Source organism: Rhineura floridana, chromosome 4 (assembly GCF_030035675.1).
Source record: "Rhineura floridana isolate rRhiFlo1 chromosome 4, rRhiFlo1.hap2, whole genome shotgun sequence".
NCBI lineage: Eukaryota > Metazoa > Chordata > Lepidosauria > Squamata > Rhineuridae > Rhineura > Rhineura floridana.
In genome coordinates this window covers 206,835,572-206,856,477 of record NC_084483.1, presented here as the reverse complement: position 1 = coordinate 206,856,477, position 20,906 = coordinate 206,835,572, and the positions used below count along the sequence as shown (strand labels likewise).

The following is a 20,906-nucleotide window of genomic DNA, read 5'->3' as shown; positions in this document are numbered from 1 at the left end:
AAAACTTCCTAACTGTTAGAGCCATACGACAATGGAACCAATTACCTAGAGAGGTAGTGGCCTCTCTGACACTGGAGGCCTTCAAGAGGCAGCTGGACAGCCATCTGTTGGGAATGCTTTGATTTGGATTCCTGCATTGAGCAGGGGGTTGGACTCAGTGGCCTTATAGGCCCCTTCCAACTCTACTATTCTATGATTCTATGATAAGGCAGCTTCCTATGTTCATTCTCGAATAGTGCACCTCTGATGAAGGCAGTGCCTGGAGACGTTGGTGCGGCATGGAATGCTTCTGTTCAGGAAAATGTTGAAACCTGTGCAAGTGAGCGTAACTTGGGGTCATTTGCATTGGAAGATTTTCTGATGCAATGTGACACTCCAGATGTTGTTGGACTCCAACTTCCCTCAGCCCCTCAGTGGTCAAAGATGATTGATGTTATAGTCCAAGAACATCTGTAGGGCCACAGGCTCCCGTCCCTGCCCTAGAGAGTGATCTAATGTAACATGCTTATTTTACGTGTATTCACTAAATAAATCTGGAAAAATAAATTGTCAGGCTTGCCTAATATTGTATTTGCGCTTGACATCCATTCATTGTTACTAATGTACTTACAGAACAGAACAAATTCCTTGGAAATATAAAGCACTGGGAAAATTCCCACCACACTTCACTGTTTTTGGCCACTCCATCTTCTCTCCACAACAGTCAGTCAGCATTCTGTGCCCACTGAGCATATTCCATCTTCATTGGACTCTTCTTAGGGTTCCCTTTTTCCCTTAAAATTTTTTTTGTCCTTCTTTGAACTTTGGGGTTCCCTTAAGCCTACTATACCACCCTCTTCTGTTCTGGTTACATAAAGAGTGGCGCTCACTTCTGAACTTTGGAAATAGAGAGATAGAAATATGGTGATAGCTCAGTATCCAAACACACCCTTTGTTTTTGGTGAATGTCAAATAAGTGCCTCTTGTGCTGAATGTCTTTGAAGGTGCCAGGCCCAGTGTAGTAGAGGCAGGCATACTGTCTTCATGGCTAGAGCCTTTGAATGTCTGTGTGTCTCATGTCAGGGTTAGGACAACCACTTTTCAGGAAGTCCTGCCAAAGGTTCGTAAAGCTGAGAGGAAGTAAATAACAAATGGGTTGGGTTTGTTTTGTTTTTAGTCAAAGCTAGTTGAATGTTGGGTCGTGGTGTTTTGTAGCTGTTGCAGGAGAGAGGAGGGTACTGGACAGAGTCTGCATTCCCCATCCTCTGCTGGCTCACTTGAGTCATGCTTTCTGAATCTGCCTTGGGTGAATCATTTGTTATCTTTTTTCTATCTTCTTTACGCTGTTAGGTGCCTGAATCTTGTTCCTTGTTTGTTCCTCAGGTGTGAACTAGCTCAACATGAGTGGCCTTGGGAACAGCGCAACAGACCCGGCAAATCCAGATTCCCAGAAGAGGAAGGGGTCACCGTGTGACACTCTAGCCCAGAGGTAAGTAAGGCTTTGCAGATTTGTTCTGGCCAGGGGTGGGGGAGCTGTTGTGTCATTCTAACACCCTCATTCTGTACAAGCAGATGGAAGAAGATTTTGTCAACACAAATAGTTCACACTTCCCACCAGGGCAAGTAGCTACTGTGCAAGATGGAACGCTGTTTCCCATCTGCTTCTGCTCACTCTTGGGGAACGACTGGTGTTGCTGAAGCTGTTTTAATTTACCAGTTGATTCAGGCTTCTAGCTCAGTCCATGCTCTACAGTTGTCTGGACTGCAGTCTGAAAGTCTCATTGGTGATTAAAGCTGAGAGAAGAAATATTGTTCATCTCCTGCCCTAAGTATTATCGCATTCTCTTTTTCAGTAAGAGAGAACAATCTTTCTTCCACTTCAGCAGGTAAAGAAAAGCTCTTGCTCTGCCATCTTTAACTACAACTGCCATGTTCAGTTGATTTATCCATTAGGTTAAACGTCAAAATTTAATCATTTCATTAATTAAATATCTCCTCCCCATTATTGGCCAGCAGTTTTAAAAAAATAAATAAACATATTTACTGCCAGCCACCTGCAGGTTTTGTATCTCAGAAGCAGGGTTGCTCCCAAATTCTCCCTTTTTGAATTTCCGCAGCTGAATCTTGGATTTCAGCTTAATGGCCTTCCTTCCAGATTGGTACTGACATGTTCAGAATCTAGCTGCCTTCTACGTTGGATTTCCAGAATTTGCACCGAGCAAATAGGTCCAGTGGTTAGGGTTTCCATTCCCATGATTTGTTGTTAAATGCAGAAGCTGGCCGTGACCGTTCAGGTTTGCTTTGCTCCACTTTGTCAGGGCAAACAGGTTTGCAAAATTCTACAACGTTGCATTTTCATCCAGGCCTCTTCCTCTCCTTCTAGTTTGGCCATCCGGAAGCTGCAGTATGAGGTGGAAGTGAGGTGGCCTTGCTCTGATGGGAGGAGTCTCACTCCAGAGATCAAGCAAAACACAGACAGACCCTTTTAGCTATGGGTAACTTTTGGGGTTGGTGCTCCCAGAGGTCAGGTGGTTCTTGCAACTCTTCTTTAAAAAAAGTTTTGAAAGCTTTTTTAAAAAAAGTTTTTCAAGATGTTTTGTTTTAATGTATTTTAAACTCTGTTTTTAAGATTTTTCAAAGTGTTTTTAGTGCTTTTGTTTGCCACCCTGGGCTTCTACTGGGAGGAAGGGCAGGATATCAATCAATCAATTTTGTAGTTGTTCCTACAGATCCCAGCCCAGGTGTTTCTCATCTTCCACATGGTAGTTTAATGTAGATTCAGTACTACTTGTGCCTCAGTTTTCTCCCCAGCAAACCCATGGCATCCAAATGCCACTTTTTTGCCATTGAATTTGGATTTTCCCGATCCACAGATAATCCAATAATGGGGGGATGCAACATAAAATGCCTTATTGCCTAAGTAAAGGATATTATGATACTGCAATTTTTGGATGGTTATTTACATGTACGGTGTCATTTTGCTGGGTACTCTCTATCACCATGCCCTTTCAGTTTTATGAAAGAAGAGATTTATATAAAACTGACATATTAACCCAGGCAAGCAGTGCCATGTTGCAGCGCTCCACCAATATCATGGGAGACTGACCGTGTGCACGTAACTAATAAAGGCCTAACTTTGCTGCAAGCTTGTGTCTTCAAATTCCTCAAGGACCCCCGGTCAAATGAACCACAAAATTCCCCATCACTCCTACTTCCAAAAACTGCTCATGTGCAAAAACAGCTGTATTAAAAATAAAAATAAACTCGACTGTTTGGGATATAAAAAAGAATCAGGAGGCACAGAAGGAAAAGAGGAAAGTAAAACACTCACCCCCATGTCCCTCCTGCTAAATAGTGCTCTCTCCCCATCCTTCTTTGGCCGCGTGTGTGTGAGAGTGAGAGAGAAACATACTGTTTGTTTTCATTTTTATTTTTAATATGTCAGTTTTATATAAATCTCTTCTTTTGTAAAACTGATGTAATATCTGCTCCCTTACGGTGTGCTGTTTCCACAGAGAGGCAGGTGGGTGAGCAAGGGAGCAGGGATGGTTTGTCCCAAGAGCTCCCTCTCTCTGGCCATCAACAGCCAGCACAGCCCATTCCTCCCTTCCCCTGCTGCTTCTTAGGGAAAACCTGTCTGGACTAAGCCAAGAGCAAGGACAGCATTGGACCATGGCTTTAATGGCCAGTTCTTGCCACTTTGTGTCAGCAGTAGATTCCACAAAGTGGGCATGGGGCTTACTCCTAATTAAGTAAGCACTGGAGCATAGCCTTGCAGCTGCCAGATCCTTGGTATACTTGCCTGGGAACAAATCACACCGAGTTTCCAATTACATAACGTTTATTGTAGAGCAAGTATGAGCAGTTCTGTTGTGCAGCTTCCGAAAGTGATCCTAGATGTGTTCCCTTAGAACTCTGTTGAGTCGCATGGGACTTCACTTGAGTAATCACAGCACTGAAGCTATACATCAGTCTGATCCCCAAGGCAGTAGGTGATCATAGTTGGGCTGCCAGATTTGTCTGACAAAGCTGGAGAAGCCTTGCCCATCTCTGGGTCTGTCCAAGGAAATGGAAAAGGAAGCTCAGGAGAGGGGACAGGGCAATCACACAGGCCTGGGGAGGAACTGCAGAGGAGGATGGGCATGCAAGCAAGGGACCTGTGCGGGCTGTCTCTCTCTGGGAAGCGAGAGCTGGCATTTCTCTTCCTCTCCATCCCATTCCCATTTTTAAAAAAGAAAGCTGTGTGTGTGGCGCTGGGAAACGGGAGAGGATCAGATAAACAAAGGAAAATTAAAAGATAGGATAGGGTTAGAAAAGGTAGACAAATGAAGCTACTCAGCAGGAGCTAGGGAAAAACGATTCACCTAGACGCGGGAGGCAGGAATGGTCTGGGGTCTCGCGAGGGTTGCTACTTTCTCAAAAAACATACACTTCCTGCCTGCTGATGCTAGGTGGCGATGTTTCCCATCTGATGGTCTGTTCTCCAGGAGAAATTCTGTTCAGATAAGGCCAACGGCCCCTTCCCATTTTTTAAAAAGAAAGCTGTGTGCTTGCACATATAATTATTTTACTCACCTGTACACCTATACCTGTTTAACTGATTAATTAAGCAACCCATCAGTTAGCTTTTATGATTATAAGTGACTAAGATTTCTTTCATTGGCTGTCAACCCTAGTCTTAGCTTTGGGTCAAACAGGCAATTTTATTTTGCCTTAGCGTCTAGAAAGCTTTTTAACTGTTACAGGTAGTGGCACTTTGGCATGGCAGAAGAACGTTTCCACTGAAATCATATTCTTATGATGCTTTTTCCTAAGTAAAATTAGGCTGTTCTCTCTCCTGGAGCGTTCCATGTTGCCACAGCAACAGGGACAAACGAGTTGTGTTTTTTAATCCCTAAATGAATTCATATGCAAGTTACTTTATTGATCTCCCCTGCCCTCTCTCAATTTGACCTCAACCAAAATGCTCATGCTGCTCTGCTAAGAAATATTTACTTACTGTTTCAATAATCAGAGTTAAACCATCATCTAACAGCTGTTCTAGATGTTCCAGAATTGTTGTTGTTGTTGTTATTTTGCTTTAACACAAAATTCACAAGTAGCTCTTACCAAACAGAAGATGTTGGGGGGGGGGAGAGACTTTTCCAGCAAACAAAAGCTGTCCTTCTGTTCAGAGCTCTGTAAAAATGAGATGGTGAAAAGTAGGCTAGATTTGGCTTCCAATGCTTTACCAGGGCACTGTGCAGTCTTTCAAAGAACAACATGAAAAAGGATGGAAATGTCCTTGAAGTGGCAGGACAGAGTGGGAGTTGAAAGGATAACCTGACATCTCTGGGCTGTATTTTTGGGAAGGAATAAGGGCTTCAGAGCTTGTATGGTACAGCAGGGAAGAAATACTGTGAGGATGTACAGCTGGAGAATGGTCACGCTACACACTATTGCTGATGTCACTGGTATAGTCCAATAGGGCCCATGCATGATACTCATGAACCATATGGCACTCACAGTCAGTAGTCCCTGCTAACCGGAGGAGGGGAGAGGAGAGATTTTATTTTCCCCAGCAACAAAGATATTGTAGTTGGAGTGCTGCAAAAGTGTGACTCTCCCTACCACCTCAGCAATAGAATTGCAGCCTTGGGGAAATGCATCCAAATCCCACTCAGCAATGAACTGTGCTATCACTGCATTAAAAAAAGTCTGCAAAATGCTCTTAGAGTTCTATTCCTAAGTATAGAAGTGAGTAATTGCAGCCAAATAGAAGCTGCTCACTCTTCATCTGCATAGTTTCATGGCATGTTGGATGCTTCTCAGATCTGCTTATAAAGCAATTGCTTTAGCAGCTTTTGCAAACAGATTGATTGCCTTTCTTTTTTTTCTTTTTTTAAAATTCACTTCTGCCTTTTAGCTTATTAACTCTGTTTCTTGGCGTTCTGCCGTCAAAATTTATTCCCGTTGGCAATTTACCAGTTTCTTTTGCCTTTACTGGCCTCCTTATAACTTGCTCAGTTGAGTGATTGCTCTGTGTTAATAGCCCTACAGACAGCTGGGGTGGGGGGTGTGCAGAAAGGAAAGAAGGAGGAGCCTCAACCATTGAGAGAGAGTCTCTCACATACATCTCTGTGCAAGCAGCCAAAGTGCACTACAGCTCAAGAGGTAACAAGAATAACAATTGAAATCTCAAGCACCAAAATGCAGACTGGGATGATAATGAATGTATTATAAATATTGGTAAGAACATAAAAGCCACAGCAAATGTGAAAATAAACATCTGTGTACCAAAAGCTGATCTATTTATAAAATGTAACAAGTAAAAGTTTGTATCCTCTTGACATCCTGCTAATAATGAGAATGGAAAGCAGTTTTTCGAGAATACAATATGTGCTCTTGCAGTCCTTCTGAATATTTTTTTGTGTGCTCATGAGTAAGGCTGTATGAAATATGGAACTGAATAACTGAAGTGCTAGCATGTAGATCAGGTGTGGGGAACTACAACTCTTACCATCCTTGGCCATTGGCCATGCTTGCTGGGGCTGACAGGAGTTCTGAAGCATCTGAAGGGGCCAGAGTTTCCTCACACCTGATGCAGAATTTTGGCAAGATATTATAAGCCTTTTATCATTGCCTTTTGTTATTGGATAATGATACGTTCATATCACAAATTATGCGTAGTCTAGAAGAAGAAGAAAACTGGCAGAAGTCTCAGAAGTTGGTGACACTGGTCTGCTTTTACTTTTACTGGTATTCGTAATATTAGGGACAAAGCTATGATATTCATGGAGTTGGATTATACAGTATAATCCTGAACTGATAACTGGAACCAACCAGGACATCCATGCCCATTTGAATGGATTGGATTGCAGTAGGGATTGCTGCTTGGGGCATATTCTGGAAACACCCACAAATGTTCAAGAAACTCACAGCCTTATTTTGGGCTACCTTTGGTGCAAAATTTGGATTATTTTGGAGTAAAGCATACATAGGCTTTGATTATTGAGACATTCAGTAACTGAGAATTGATGTTCTGTAACAGCAATGAGAAACGACGCAGGGAGCAAGAGAACAAATACTTGGAAGAGCTGGCAGAGCTGCTTTCAGCCAATATCGGAGAGATCGACAGCCTAAGCGTCAAACCTGACAAATGCAAGATTCTGAAGAAAACCGTTGACCAGATTCAGCAGATGAAGAGGCTTGAACAAGGTAATCTGCATTGTCCTTTGGTCTTTTGCTGTTGGTCCCTGGTGCATTTGCAGGTACAATCTAAGGCAAGAAGTTCACAAAGTGTGTCCTGGAGAGTGCAGGACAACTGGTGTGTGTGCGTGGATGGGTGGGGATCCTTTCTCCCCCAGCTGAGACAGACATGTATTTAAATATATTAAATTGATAGTCTGCCCTTCCTCTCAAAGGAGCCCAGGGAGGCAGCACATCAGGAATAATACAATTAAAAATGTATTCAGTGCTAGTCCTACTCAGAGTAGACCCATTGAAGTTAATAGATATGACAGATTCATCAATTTCAATAGTCTTTTCTGAGTAGGGCTTAGTTGAATGCAATCAATATATTTTAAACATTTTTTAAGAATTGAAAAAATCTGAAAGCATGTAAAACAATCACATACTGGAAATGGACTAAAAGCCACCTGAAGCAAAAGACCCTCTTACTGATCCATTTTGGACCATCAAGGACAAGATTCTCACGGGTCTGTCATCCCAACCTGATTTAAGAGAGTTGAGCAACAGCTTCCGCCTTGAGGTGATGATGATTCCCCTGCATGTGATTTAGGTTTGGAATCTTGAGATGCCCAGATCTGGTCCTCTTCTAATGCTGTTGTTGAATTAGTACCTCGGCCTACAGGTGCTCACAGACAGATCCTGGCTGGTGGATCTCTACTTGCTGGTCTATGGCGCAGGGTGTTGAGTTAGGGACAGCTGCATGGCATAGCAGGCTCTGAAGGGGGGGTAGGTAAAAAACCACACAGCGTGTGCAGATGTGTACAACAAAGCCCCAGTGGCTGCTTTTTTATTTTAAAGGGAAACAGCATTGGGAAGAATTGGGAGGCAAAGCTAGAAGAAGAGATGCTTAATGTTTTCCTTACTGACATTCTTCTCTCCCCTTCCCCCACAAAAAAACCGCCTGGTTTCCCCTCCACAGGATTTCAGACATGTGCCTGGATCCTGAAAGGTTAGGGGGGAAGTTTCTTGAGGCATGTGGATTTGGAGTAGGGGAAATGGACAGTAGGGAAGGGGTTAAGTGCCGCCTCCTCTCCCCTCCCCCTCTGCTTCTCTGCTCAACAAAGCCTGTTACACAAAGCTGCCACCAAGGCTTGTTATTCCCCTGGAGTAGGGAACTCCAGGGTGTTTATAACATGCAGTTTTGCCCCAGAGGTTAGAGCAAACTATTTCAAGGCAGACACAAAATTCTGTTCATCTCCTAACCGTACTGTGGGGGAGGGGCATTTGCAGAGAAAACTGGTGACAGCTGGGGAGAGTGCTCAGTCCTTCTGCCACTGCTGATTCCCCTTTCCAAACACCTTCCCCACAACTGCTTTCGAGGGGGCATTTGCAGGGGAGAGTCTGTGGGCGCAGCAAAAGAGTCAGTTCAACCCCCTCCCAGCTTATTAATTCATCCCTATAGTTGTCTTCTCTACCCACGTTTATACCTTCTGCAAATGTGGGGTTGCCATTTATAGCATGCAGTTCAACGCTAGTACAAACTACAGCTGGTTGGCAGGAACTGCAGGGCTTAGACTAGAGACCCTACAGATCAGCCACTGGCTCCCTGTTTCACAACAGGGGGAGGGAGCAGGACTGCTATAAGCAATGCTCTTTTTTTGGTTAAAATATGAGGTCCCGGTACTCTTACCTTGATAAAAGTGCTGTGAGTGCCAGCGCAAAATGGTTGCCATGGGCAGCAAAAAAAAGAGGGTGCCAGTACTCTGTACCAGTTAATTCCATCACACAGAAAAAGCTGTGATTACCATCAGTTCCGTCTGAGACCAGCAGTCAGCTGCCTCCTATAAATGGCCCAGCCAAGATGAAGTTAGTAATATTAGAGAATCAGTCCAGTCCACTGGCTGATGGGTCCCTTCTAGCACTCAAGATAGGACTATGATCTTCTGTTTGAGTTTTGAATAGATCAGCAAAAAAGGGGAGGGGGTCCTGCATTCTTGCAATTCATGTGGATGTGATTGCAGACCATTTTTTGGAGTGTTCTCTGGAAGGGTGGGGAGGGGGGATTTTTGCCTAGAAAGAGCTTGTCTAATTCTGGGATTGCATTTACATATCTCTCTCTACCATGCTTGCATCTGATTCTACCTGTGTGGCAACCATGCCTGGTAACACTTTCACTATATTTCACCGAGTGCTTGGTGGTGCTGATTTCCCTCCCTTTCATCATTTCATGCCATGGACACAAAGGTGGCCTCAGCACCCACCATCCTTGGGCAGCTGCAAGGGCTCAGCTTCCTAACAGGGACCACTGTTAATTCCTCCACCCTGCTTAGAGCTCCAAGTATGCAGGTCAAGAGAGTCTAGCTGCCATTTAAGTTTCCGCATTTTCCTCTAGAGTGACACTTTGTTGAGGAGTTAAAACCGTGGTAAGACCCAACTATCCAGAGCCTTCAGAGCACTCCTGCCTGAGCTGCTGCGATGGAATCTGGCCAGGACCCAACAATGGGCGCCTTCCTTGGCATAGATTGAGGGAGGCAATGCTGGAGTTGATAAGCAAGTTTACAGCCCCTACACACATGACATGTTTAAATGCAGACTTGAAATTTTAGGCATAGATCTAAGTGTAATGCAACCAATGTATGCTTCATACAGCTATGTTCACAGTCTGCAGCTGCCTCTTGAGTGTACCCATAGAAGCAAACCTAGGTGTAATGCATGAAATGGCCTTTTATCTTTACAGGACAACAGAGGTCATGTTCCAGAACTGCCTCTACTTTTCTTGATAGAGTTTGGATGCTTCGAGTTGTTGTGGGATCTTCCAGCTGTAATGCAATAATATTTGCTTACAGAGTGTTAGGGACATTTCCGCCATTAAAACAGTACTCAAATGTTATTGTGAACATCCCCTTCCTCATTTTGTTTTATTTCATTTCAGCTTCATCCATATATGGCTTAGTAAAAAGGGGGCTGAATATAGGGTGGATTGATTTAAATGAAGGCAATTTAAATCACTTATTTAAATTGCCCAGAAAAAAGACCAATTTAAATAATTTGATTTAAACAGCATTACCCATTTTGTAATTCATGCATTTCCTGAACAAGAGTGCATCCTAATCATCATCAGGTTTATTTTGTTTTAAAAATGGTGATGAGAGCTTGTACTAATTGGTTGCCATAACAATCAAAAGATGTTGGTTTGCAACTGAAGTCTTTATGCTACCTAGGCTAGGAGTGTCATTCTTGGGGGAAGGGCCATAGCTCAGTGGTTAGAGCATCTGCTGTGCATGCAGAAGGTCCCACGTTCAGTTCCCGGCATCTCCAGATGTAGGGTTGGGAGAGACCCCTGCTTGAAACCCTCAAAGGCCACTGCCAGTCAGTGTAGACAATACCGAGCTAAATGGATCAGCGGTCTGACTTGTCTGGCCAATAAGGTAGTTTCCTGTGTTCTGATGTTCTGGTCATGCAATCCTTGGGCCTTTTGCATTTCACACAGTATCTGCTTAATGACCAAACTGGCAACTGTGAGATAAATAGATTTCTGTTCAGCCATAAGAATGCTGAGTAAGGTCACTTACTCAAAGACAGGGGCCACGATCCACAGCAGAGTTAGGAGTGCTGGATTACACTCCATATCCCATTTTTCCTTCAAGGAGTTGAAAGTGGCATGCATGGTTCTCCTCCTCCCAATTTTATCCTTGCAACAACCCCATGAAGTAGGTTAGACTGAGAGACAGCGATGGGCTGCAGCTCACCCAGTGAGCTTTATGGCTGAGTGGAGATTTGAATCCTGGTTGCCCAGGTCCTAGTTCAATACTGGGACCACTACGTCACACTGGCTCCACTTTTGGAAAGTAAATGTTCACTCTGCTTGCTGTGCTTGATACAATATTCATAGTCTGCAACAATAATAAATACAATTCTTGACATCATAATTTATAATGTCCCACAAGTCAAATACTTTCCCCCATTTCCTCACTTTTATATAGAAAAGCAGGCTTCAGTTCAGTGTGTTTGACAGAGGGTCTTGACTTCTTAGATTCATTTTATTTATTATATTATTTATACCCCGCCCTTCCTTCCAGCAGGAGCCCAGGGCAGCATTCTCAAGATACTTCATGCATTAATTCATTCAATCAACCGATAAATTGCATTGATATCCTGTCTTTCCTCTGAGGAGCTCAAGGCAGCATACTACATCATTCCCTTCCCATTTAATCCTTTGAAGAACTCTGTGGGATAGATCAGTCTGACTGGCCCAAAGTCATTCAGTGAACTTCATGGCGAAGTGGAATTTGAATACAGGCCTCTCCACTCCTAGTTAGGCTGTGTTACGTGTGGATTTTTATTGTTCATTCATTTATTAAATTTATATCCCAGCTTTCCTCCTAGAAGAAGCCCAGGGCAACGAACAAAAACACTCTAAAACATCTTGACAACAAAAGACTTTAAAACAAAGCATCTTAAAAAACATATTAAAACAAAGCATCTTTAAAACATGTTTTTTTAAAAAAGCTTTAAAAGCATCTAAAAAAGTAATTCTAACACAGATGTAAACTTGGATAAAATCTCTACTTGGCTTGTTGAAAGAGGAAGGCCTTCAATAGATGCCAAAAAGATAACAGAGATGGCACCTGCCTAATATTTAAGGGGAGGGAATTCCAAAGGGCAGGTGCCACCACAGTAAAGGCCCACTTCCTATGTTGTGCAGAACGGACCTTCTGATAAGATGGTATCTGCAAGAGGTGCTCACTTGCAGAGCGCAGTGATCGACTGGGCATATAAGGGGTAAGACGGTCTTTCGGGTATCCTAGTCCCAAGCTGCATAGGACTTCGTACACCAAAACCAGAACCTTGAACTTGGCCTGGTATGTCCATGTTGCATACAGATTTCATTTTAAAGCATGTTATTGTTAAAAAGCGACACTACCGCTGACATTTAAAAATAAAAATCTGATTTTAAATCTTTCAAAAATCATTTTTTAAATTACTTTTTGTTTTGGCCTGATAACTTTCCTCACACTTTTGCATTACCCATTACCAAGTTCCCAGTGACTGTAAACGAGTCCTGCACACAAGAATCTGAGGCAGACTTTGAATACTGGAAATAGCCTGTTGTATCAGCAGATGAACCTTTACCATTGCTGCTTTTGCCTCTGTCCAATTTGTATCCATCTAGGTGATGTGTTCCATTCTTAAAGTATTCTTGCTCAAACAGGGAACAGTAACAATATTAAGCATCTGCATAGCATTCAGCATCCAAAATGTTTCAAATTCACTGTTTCAACAATCCTTCAACAGTCCTGTAAGCTTGGCCGGTGTTCCTGACTGGAGTGAGATTTGAACCAGCAAATTCATGGATCACAGCCCTGTATTCTTAGCTGCTATGCTGCAGCTAGTTTTCATCTCATCATTCCATACAAGGTTTCATTCAGTCACAGAGTTAGAAGTTACAAAAGTGGCTGTGTATGTTCCTGTCCAGAGCAAGGCCATCCGTGGTCCCACCCACTACCCTCCAGCTGATTATACTTCATAATCCAGAATTATTTATACATGGACTGCTGAGAGGTGCCTACAGAGAAAATATCAGTACAATATGTATCAAAGCCAGAAGAAGCTGAGATACTGCGAAAGGTGTCATGAGCAGAGCAAAATTCATCCTCTGCTTCATTCCCCATAACAATATTGCTGGGCATCACTGCATTGCCCAGAATCCTGTTTAGGGGTAGGTGGTAAGTGGGTAAGTAGGAGAGAAGCCAGCTAACAGGGCCGGGAAAAGAATCTGAAATAACTGTATGAAAATAATGTATGTATATTTCATCAAAGTTCCCACAACTTTGAATTTCTATGCTTTTACAACAGCTCTGGGGAGAGTGGTGCCTCTCTTGCCCTCACCCTGTGGCTGAATTCCAAACAGTTGGGAGCATGAGAAACAGTGCTTTGCCAGCAGCTCAGCCCCTCCTTGCTTGGAAGAGGGAAGACGGTGCTCCATGTAGCTTCTTGAATAGAATGCTTGCCTTGTGGCACCAGTGGCTCTTTTGAAAGACAAAATGTGGGGCGTGCAATTTGTCAGCTTGCCTGGGAGCGAAGGCTGTGCTTAGCATCCCAAGGAAGTCTTCTGTGCTGCTGCTGGAGGCAGCCCTTATATCGAGAATGAAGGGGAGGGTCTAAGGCTTTTGCCAGGGCATTTCCTGTGACCCATAATATGCATGTTCAGAGCGTGATGCTTTCATGCTCTTATTCATGTCATTTATGTTCCTTGGAGGAGAGTACTGTGCTTGCTGTGTGCCAGGAAAAAAGTGCTTGGCAACTGATAATGTATGCCTGACTGTGCCCATTAGTTGGGGGGGGGAGGGGGAAGAAAAAAGTGTGCCTGTCTTGTTGTTCATCAGTTAAATACCCTCACTCATCGGAGTTATTGCCGAAAGTAGAATGGATGTTTTCCACATTAGGAACCATGTTATTCCTGTCCCAAGTTAAATATAAATGTGTTGGGGACAAAAAGGTGTTGCTGGTACTTGTGAAAGTTGCTTGAGATTCTAATCATCTGTATTCATCACTTCTTTCTATTGTAGACAGTTAGCTTATTTTTTAAAAAAAACTGTGTGTGGTTAAGCTTTATATATTGGTATTTATGCAAAACCTTTTTGAATCTGATTTTGAAAGGGGGCCTAGCTCAAGCCTAGCACATATGCTTTGCGTGCAGAAGATCTTGAGTTTGTCTCTGACATTTCCAGTTAAAGCATCTTGGATACCAAGGCTGGTAAAGATCTCTACATCTTTGGAGATCTGTTGTCACTCAGAATAGGCAGTTTTGGTCTAGATCGTCTTGCACTGTAGTCATATCTTTGGGTGGAAATGGTAATCTGTTGCTGCAAGGATGTGAAAGCTTCTGAGTTTCACTAAGTTCCTCATCAGTTTGGGGAAGTATGTGAACATCTGACCAGCCTTCCCCAGCCTGGTGCCCTCCAGTTGTTTGGGACTGCAATTCCCATCAGCCCTAGCCAGCAAGGACATACTGATGGGAGTTGTGGTCCAAAATAACCAGGTTGAGGACATTTACAAAACGTTTACAGTTCTTTAAAATAAATTCTTTCAAATTGCACTAAAGCATCTTATATGGCACATCAAAGTGCATTTGTCTTTGTTCCTGTAACTTTCAGTTGTGTTTGCCCAGGACAATAATGACGTTTGTGTGTTTGTTGTTTACATCCCGCCCTTCCTCCCAGAAGGAGCCCAGGGTGGCAAACAAAACACTAAAAACACTCTAAAACATCTTAAAAACGGACTTTAAAACGTATTAAAACAAACCATTTTTAAAACATCTTTTTAAAAAGCTTTAAAAATACCTTTAAAAGCAATTCCAACACAGACGCGGACTGTGTTTGCTTAATGGAGCATTCTAGATATGACTGAATTGATCTATTTTATAGTTGCCTGTATTTTTCACAGCTATTTAGACAGGACCACCTCAAAGTATCAGAGTGTTGGTTAAACATGACAAGAGACTCCTGTGAATTTCATCCTTTAAGGCTGATATTTTTGGTCCAGTCCCTTCTGCTCAAATTTCAATTCTGGTTTTGAGAACTGGATAATATGTCCCCACATGCTAAAAGATTTCTAGCGTGAGATTTTCCCTGTGCCTGTTTGTGGATGTTGGAAGTGTCTTGTTTTTCTGGGAAAATAATAGCAAGATGCCTCAATTTAGGCTACATTCGGTGTGGACCTCTGTAGCTTTCTGTTGCCGTTGAAATGATATTGTGGAACCCAGATGTCAGACAGAATTTAGGCGGGAAAGCTAGGGTGGAAATATCCATTCAGTTCTGCGGGACATCCCATTTCATGCACATTACAGATGAAACCAGAAAGAAGTTTCCTATCGGGGAAGTGTGTAAGAGTCCCCTCCTTATTGATTCTTCAGCAGTTGTTAGTTATCTTGGCATAACAGCATGGCTGAACATTTAACGAGGGCAAGAGCTGCTTCACTGAGCTTCACTCTCCATTACCAGCTAATCTCTTTTCTGCTGGCCATGTAGTTTTGGGGAAGGAGAGGGAGAATGCTCCTTTTCCATTGTCACACCTTTTATCTCTGGACCGATAGCAGGGAAGTCTCTTAGGAAGAGAAGGGGGACCCCAGGCTGAGAGGGTGAGAAGGACATGGAGATGTGGGTATAAGGTAAAGGGGGGGAAAGAGAAGAAGCATAGGACAGTAAGCCACATGAAAGGAAGCAGTGCATGTTTTTGGAAATGCTCCCCTCGCTCCAGTCACTGGGAAGATTTGCCTAGCCCTCCTGATGTCTGTGTGTTCACCTGATGTCCTATTCTTTTCTAAGTTATTTTCCACCTTCAGTGACAACTAGAATCTTGCAGTTTTTTGTTGTTTTTTAAAAAGGAAGCTTAAGGTCTCAGGATGATTCTATGTGTTTTGGTATGAATATTCAGATGAAGAAAATACACACAGACCCAGGCAGAATTCAGAGCCATAGTCAAAGCAGTAGAACCGAGATAGGATGTGGTGCAGTGAGTTGCCGGGCAAAGTTATATGTAGTGGCAGCTGCCGAATGAGTTATAATGTTGTTTGTTCATCTGCAGAAGAGTCCTATAGCAGCAGTCACTCTACAGCTAAACTTAGGGGCTACTTTTTTCCACTCTGCGTTTGGTTGGTGCTTCAGAGGCCCATCAAGAGTGATGGTGGTACAAAGGAAAACGGTTTACTCACACCAGGCATCTCAGAACTCTTAAGAGAGAGGCCAACTGATACAGAGGAGATTATGAAGCTGAATTCATTACAGCCGGCAAACCCTTCCTTCCTCAGGCAGAAAGAGCTATAAGCATGTGCAGCTACATTCCCTATTAATTATTACTGTGTTTGGTCTCCTGTCCTTTCCTCGGCTGCTTCCTCATTCACCAGGACAGAGAACCTGGACTCAAACTCCCACATGTATAACTGTCGTGACAGTCTAAAGATAATATGCTTGCCATAGGCAGCTTAAAGGGAAGTTCTAGAAAGGTTTTCACTTGGAAGTAAATATTACTCTCCCTAGGCGAGTGTTCAGATGTATAGCCAGGGTGTTGTTTCCTTTCTCCCTTCTCCTTTGGCAGTCATCTGTTTCAGAGGAAGATGTAGCCATGCCAGAGTTCTGTGGCTCAGCTGCACCAGTTCCTACCAAGGGCTGAGCGTAATCTGAAAAAAAAAGAATTATACACAAGCTAAGCAGATGCGATTGAGCTGTGCTGTGATTACTTATTGATGGTACTCCTCATACGGCCAGAGGTGCTCTGTTAGTCCTCTCATATTCAAAACAGAGGCCAGGGCTGATGAGAGGCCAGGCCTCAATTAAGTTCAGGGAAGAGCTAAGTAGGAGAAGAGGGACCGCTGTTGTTGTTGTGGATTTTCTAATAGAGGAGAGAGGAATTTTTAAATAAAGAGGTGGCAGACAAAAAATACTCCTTTAAATTCTGTAAGGAAAATTCTAATGGATGGTTCTCTGGCACTGAGAGCACTAATTGGAGCTCTCTGCAAACAGCAAAGTTGTGGAGCAGCAGGTGGAAGTTAGCAATGAATGGAAACAATCCACAGTTAAGCCTCCCTTCACCAAGTGTTCACCAGAGGCAGTTCCTCCTGTTGACTGATTTCAAAGCTTGCCTCTCCTGAAGATATGAAAGGGCAGTAGCTCTTCCCCCCCCCACCTCCCAGAGCATCTCGTTTGTTTCTCCCCCTCTGAACAGAGGGAGAAGCCCAAGGGAACAGAGGAAGCCTTCTTATTCTGCCCTGCACGCCTATACACTGCAAAGGCCCTCTCTTCTGCCACTGCTTTGCACGCTGGGCTGCTGCTGCTGTTTGAAAGTATCAAGCAAATGCTTTTAGAGCGGCTTCCCAAGGTTGGAGCCCTTCCAAGGCTAGTAATGTACAGTTGGCAGGACATGGAGTTTGCGGCGGTTGCAGCAGCCTGCGGTTCATCTGCCAAGACAGCCATAAACGCAGCAAAGGAAGGGGCCAGGCAGTTAATTTTTCAGCACTCTGCCATCCCGCAAAAGTTGCACAATGATTTGGAGCCAGCGATGCTCCGTGAATGCAGCTTTTCAGCACTCAGTGCTCCAGTCTGCCAGAGAGGAGAAGAAAAGCTCTCTTGATGAAGTCATGATTCTGCTTCTTTTCGCAAGTGGATGAGGTAGAAGGATTTAAATGTCTCCCCCTTGGTGAAAGCAATATTGACTTTCTGTTTTGTATAGGGCCTCTGGGTATGCGAGTCCTTTGCTGGGGCAGGCCAAGGTCCATCTAGCCGAGTACTGTGTTTCCAAAGTCGGCAAACTGAAGTGCTTCTGAGTGCTCATAAGCCAGGCCTGAATGTGATGGCATTTCCCTGTTTGTCCACAGCATCTGGTATTCAGACATGTACTGTCTCTGCCCATCAGGGCCCCATGTTAGGGAAGGGCCATTGGTCAATGGCAGGGCATCTGCTTGGCATGCAGAAGGTCCCAGGTTCAGTCCCCAATGGCATCTCCAGGAAGGGCTGGGAGAGACTCCCTGCCGGAAACCCTGGACAGCCGCTGCCAGTCAGTGTAGACAGTAGTGAGCTAGATGGAAGGGCCATAGCTCAGTGGCAGGGCATCTGCTTGGCATGCAGAAGGTCCCAGGTTCAGTCCCCAGTGGCATCTCCAGGAAGGGCTGGGAGAGACTCCCTGCTGGAAACCCTGGACTGCTGCTGCCAGTCAGTGTAGACAGTAGTGACTAAGGCAAATTCCTGTGTTCCTGTTCAGCTACACCGGCTATAAGCTGCTGATAGACCCTGTGTGAATGAGTGAGGCTGGTTTTTAATCTCGTACATCCACCGAACAGATGAGGAGCCACAACTGAGAGAATCACTCACCACACAATGGCCATGCCCATCTGGAATTTGAATTGGGCTGCTGCAACTAATTTGGACTCAAATTGCACCTTCATCATGGCATGCCATGGGCAGTCTCTCAATCTGCCAAAGTCATCGTCTGAACTAGCTGAAACAGAGAGCCTTAGGAAGTGGCAAGGCTGTATAATGGGTTATGTGCGATCGTTTCCAGTGAGAAGCACGTTACAGCCCTATTATGGTAGTTTCTTTTCTGTGTCTTCATCCCATGGTGCAGCTGTGGCACGTCCATAGCCGCACAGAATGGTACTCCAGAATGGGTACCCTCTTCAGTCAGTTGTGTGAGAAACGCCCACATGATCAAGGACAATTCAAGGTGCTGGTTTTGACCTATAAAGCCTTATACGGCTTAGATCCAGGCTATCTGTCAGAGCGCCTCTCCCTCTATGAACCTGCTCGGACTTTAAGATCCTCCAGCGAGACTCTACTTATTACCCCTTCCTTCCTGCAAGTTCATCTTGCAGAGACACAGAATAGGGCTTTTTCGGTGGCCGCCCCTAGACTGTGGAACTCTCTCCCTATTGAGGTCCGGTTGGCTTCCTCATTATCAAATTTTTGTGCACAGGTGAAGACTGTTCTATTTAGACGGGCTTTTAACCAATGTAGTTAGTTTTAACCTATGTTTATTTAATTCCATTTTAAATTGCTTAAACTGAATATCATGTTTATTAATTATTGCTGTTTTCATGTTTTAATGTAAACCGCCCTGAGTTCCTCGGAAAAAGGGCGGGGTATAAATATTTTAAATAAATAAATAAATGATCAGCCCTGTTCACCTTGAAATGCTACAGCCATGCCGGAAGTTGAGCTCAGGGAAATGCAGCTCCCACAGCAAGCCTGTAATGTGTAAAGGGCACCCTCCTTACTGAGAGAAAGGACAGAAAAGATTGGAGGAGAGGCAGCAAAGCTTTGTGGTTACAGGTCAGGTTACTGTATTTCTGTTTTTGTATGCTTTGGCATAGGCATCATATACATTTAATAAATGATAATACTGCTGACTTTCAATAAAATTAACAGAGAGTACCAGAAGGTGAAACTCAAGAGTGCTTGACTTGAGAAAAAAGAAGCTGGGACCTCATCCTTCCCTTTTTGTAAATTTTCTGTGCATCCGTGCACACACACCACCCCTCCTAATGCCACATCTCTGGTTCAAAGATCAAATCAATGTGGTATTTCCTCAGTGTATTTACACTGTCAGTTTCCTACCATTGAAGGCCTTGAAAAAAGTGTGTGCAGGATAGCTAAAGCAATCACACATTAAAGACAATATCAATCCACCAAATTATTGTGTCACATATAAGATCTCTCGCTCGCTCGCTCTCGCTCTCACACAAACCCCACTCTGTTCCCACCACTGGCTGTGTGCCACAAAGTGATCCCTCCACAAGAGGCTTCAGCAGGAGAGCATCCTGATGGGTTGTGCCCCATGGCAATTAGAGCATATGTGTGTGTGTGTGTCAGGGTGCTCTTCAGATTCTCTTCTTTGGGCACCAGAAATGTTTTGGCCTCAGTTCCAAAGCTAGAAGATGTGAAATTTTGGTTGACACATTTCTACCAGCGTTGCATGATCAAGCCACACGTCGCCATGCGGCACTTCCAGCTCCTTTACTTGTCTGTGAATCATGGGCTGGAAGAGACCCAGAGGTGATCTTGCCCAGCCGGCAGTCCCAAGGCAGCATCTGCCTGTTATATCCCATATGGATTAATTCACATTCCCCTAATTAAAGCAGGCCACAGTTTGATTTAATTACATTTCTAGGACTATTGACAAACTTCAAATCAGTCGGATAAATTCAGGCTAAAACAAGCACACTGAAACCAGATACTCTTAAAAGCTTAACTATGACCACAGAAAATAGAAACAACATAGGAAACTGTCCTAACAGTCCGGCAATTGGTCCATCTAGCGCAGTATTGTCTACACTGACTGGCAGTGGTTCTCAAGGGTTTAAGACAGAAGTTGCTCCCAGCCCTACCTGGAGATTCTGGGGATTGAACTTGGGGCCTTTTGCATGCAAGGCAATGAGCATCCTGTGTCCAACAGCGTCCAGCTTCAAAGATGCCCACAAGCGTGGCATGATAAGCGCAGCAGCCGTCTGTCATGTATTCTCCTGCCCTACGTTCCAGAAAATGCATGAACTTGATGCAGGAGCCCTTCAAAATGTACCCTGACTTCTGGGTGTCTTTGGCAACAAATGTGCAAACCTTCTGATTTTGTGGGTAACCCATGGAGACCCTCAAATGCAGCCATGTGTGAGCTGCAGTGATTTGTGAGGATCTGTTTATCTGGGTAAGCGTAAAGATTTTTTTCCTAAAGAAGAGTGCACACACACTTCCCTTCTCACTCCCACCACTCGTGTCCTCCCATACCACATCCAGCTTGAGAAGAAGGGCATGAAATGAACTTCTTTTCTCTTACATGCATGTGCAAAGGAGAAATCTATATATGGCCTCTGGGAAGGTTTAGAGCAGCCTTCTGCAACCTGGTGCCCTCCAGATGTTTTGGCCAACAACTACCATCAGCCTTAGCCAGTGTAGCTGTGCTGCCTGGCGCTAATGGGGATTATAATCCACAATACCTGGAGGGCACTAAGCCAGAGAAGGCTGGTCTACAGGTTCCTTATTTGGGCAGAAGAGAGGGATGTTTACCCCACATCACATCTCTCCAGGACCACTTGAATGATTGGACTGCCAGCCACCACTAAAAAGGTAAAGGTGTCCCCGCACTTGTAGTGTGAGTCATTTCCGACTCTTAGGGTGATGTCTTGCAACGTTTACTAGGCAGACCATATATATGGGGTGGGATTGCCAGTTCCTTCCCCGGCCTTTCTTTACCCCCTAGCATATGCCGGATAC

General features: G+C 44.0%; 1 protein-coding gene across 10 annotated transcripts in view; it reads left to right on the top strand.

The window, feature by feature from the left end:
• Window positions 1-20,906, top strand: part of NCOA1 (nuclear receptor coactivator 1) — a 393,348-nt gene that overhangs the window by 273,615 nt on the left and 98,827 nt on the right. For all 10 annotated transcript variants that reach the window (XM_061625852.1, XM_061625854.1, XM_061625846.1 and 7 more), the window contains 2 exons: window positions 1,363-1,468; window positions 7,010-7,176. In XM_061625852.1, the coding sequence (XP_061481836.1) occupies window positions 1,380-1,468; window positions 7,010-7,176 (256 nt within the window). In that variant the 5' untranslated portion in view covers window positions 1,363-1,379. The remainder of the gene's footprint in view (window positions 1-1,362; window positions 1,469-7,009; window positions 7,177-20,906) is intronic.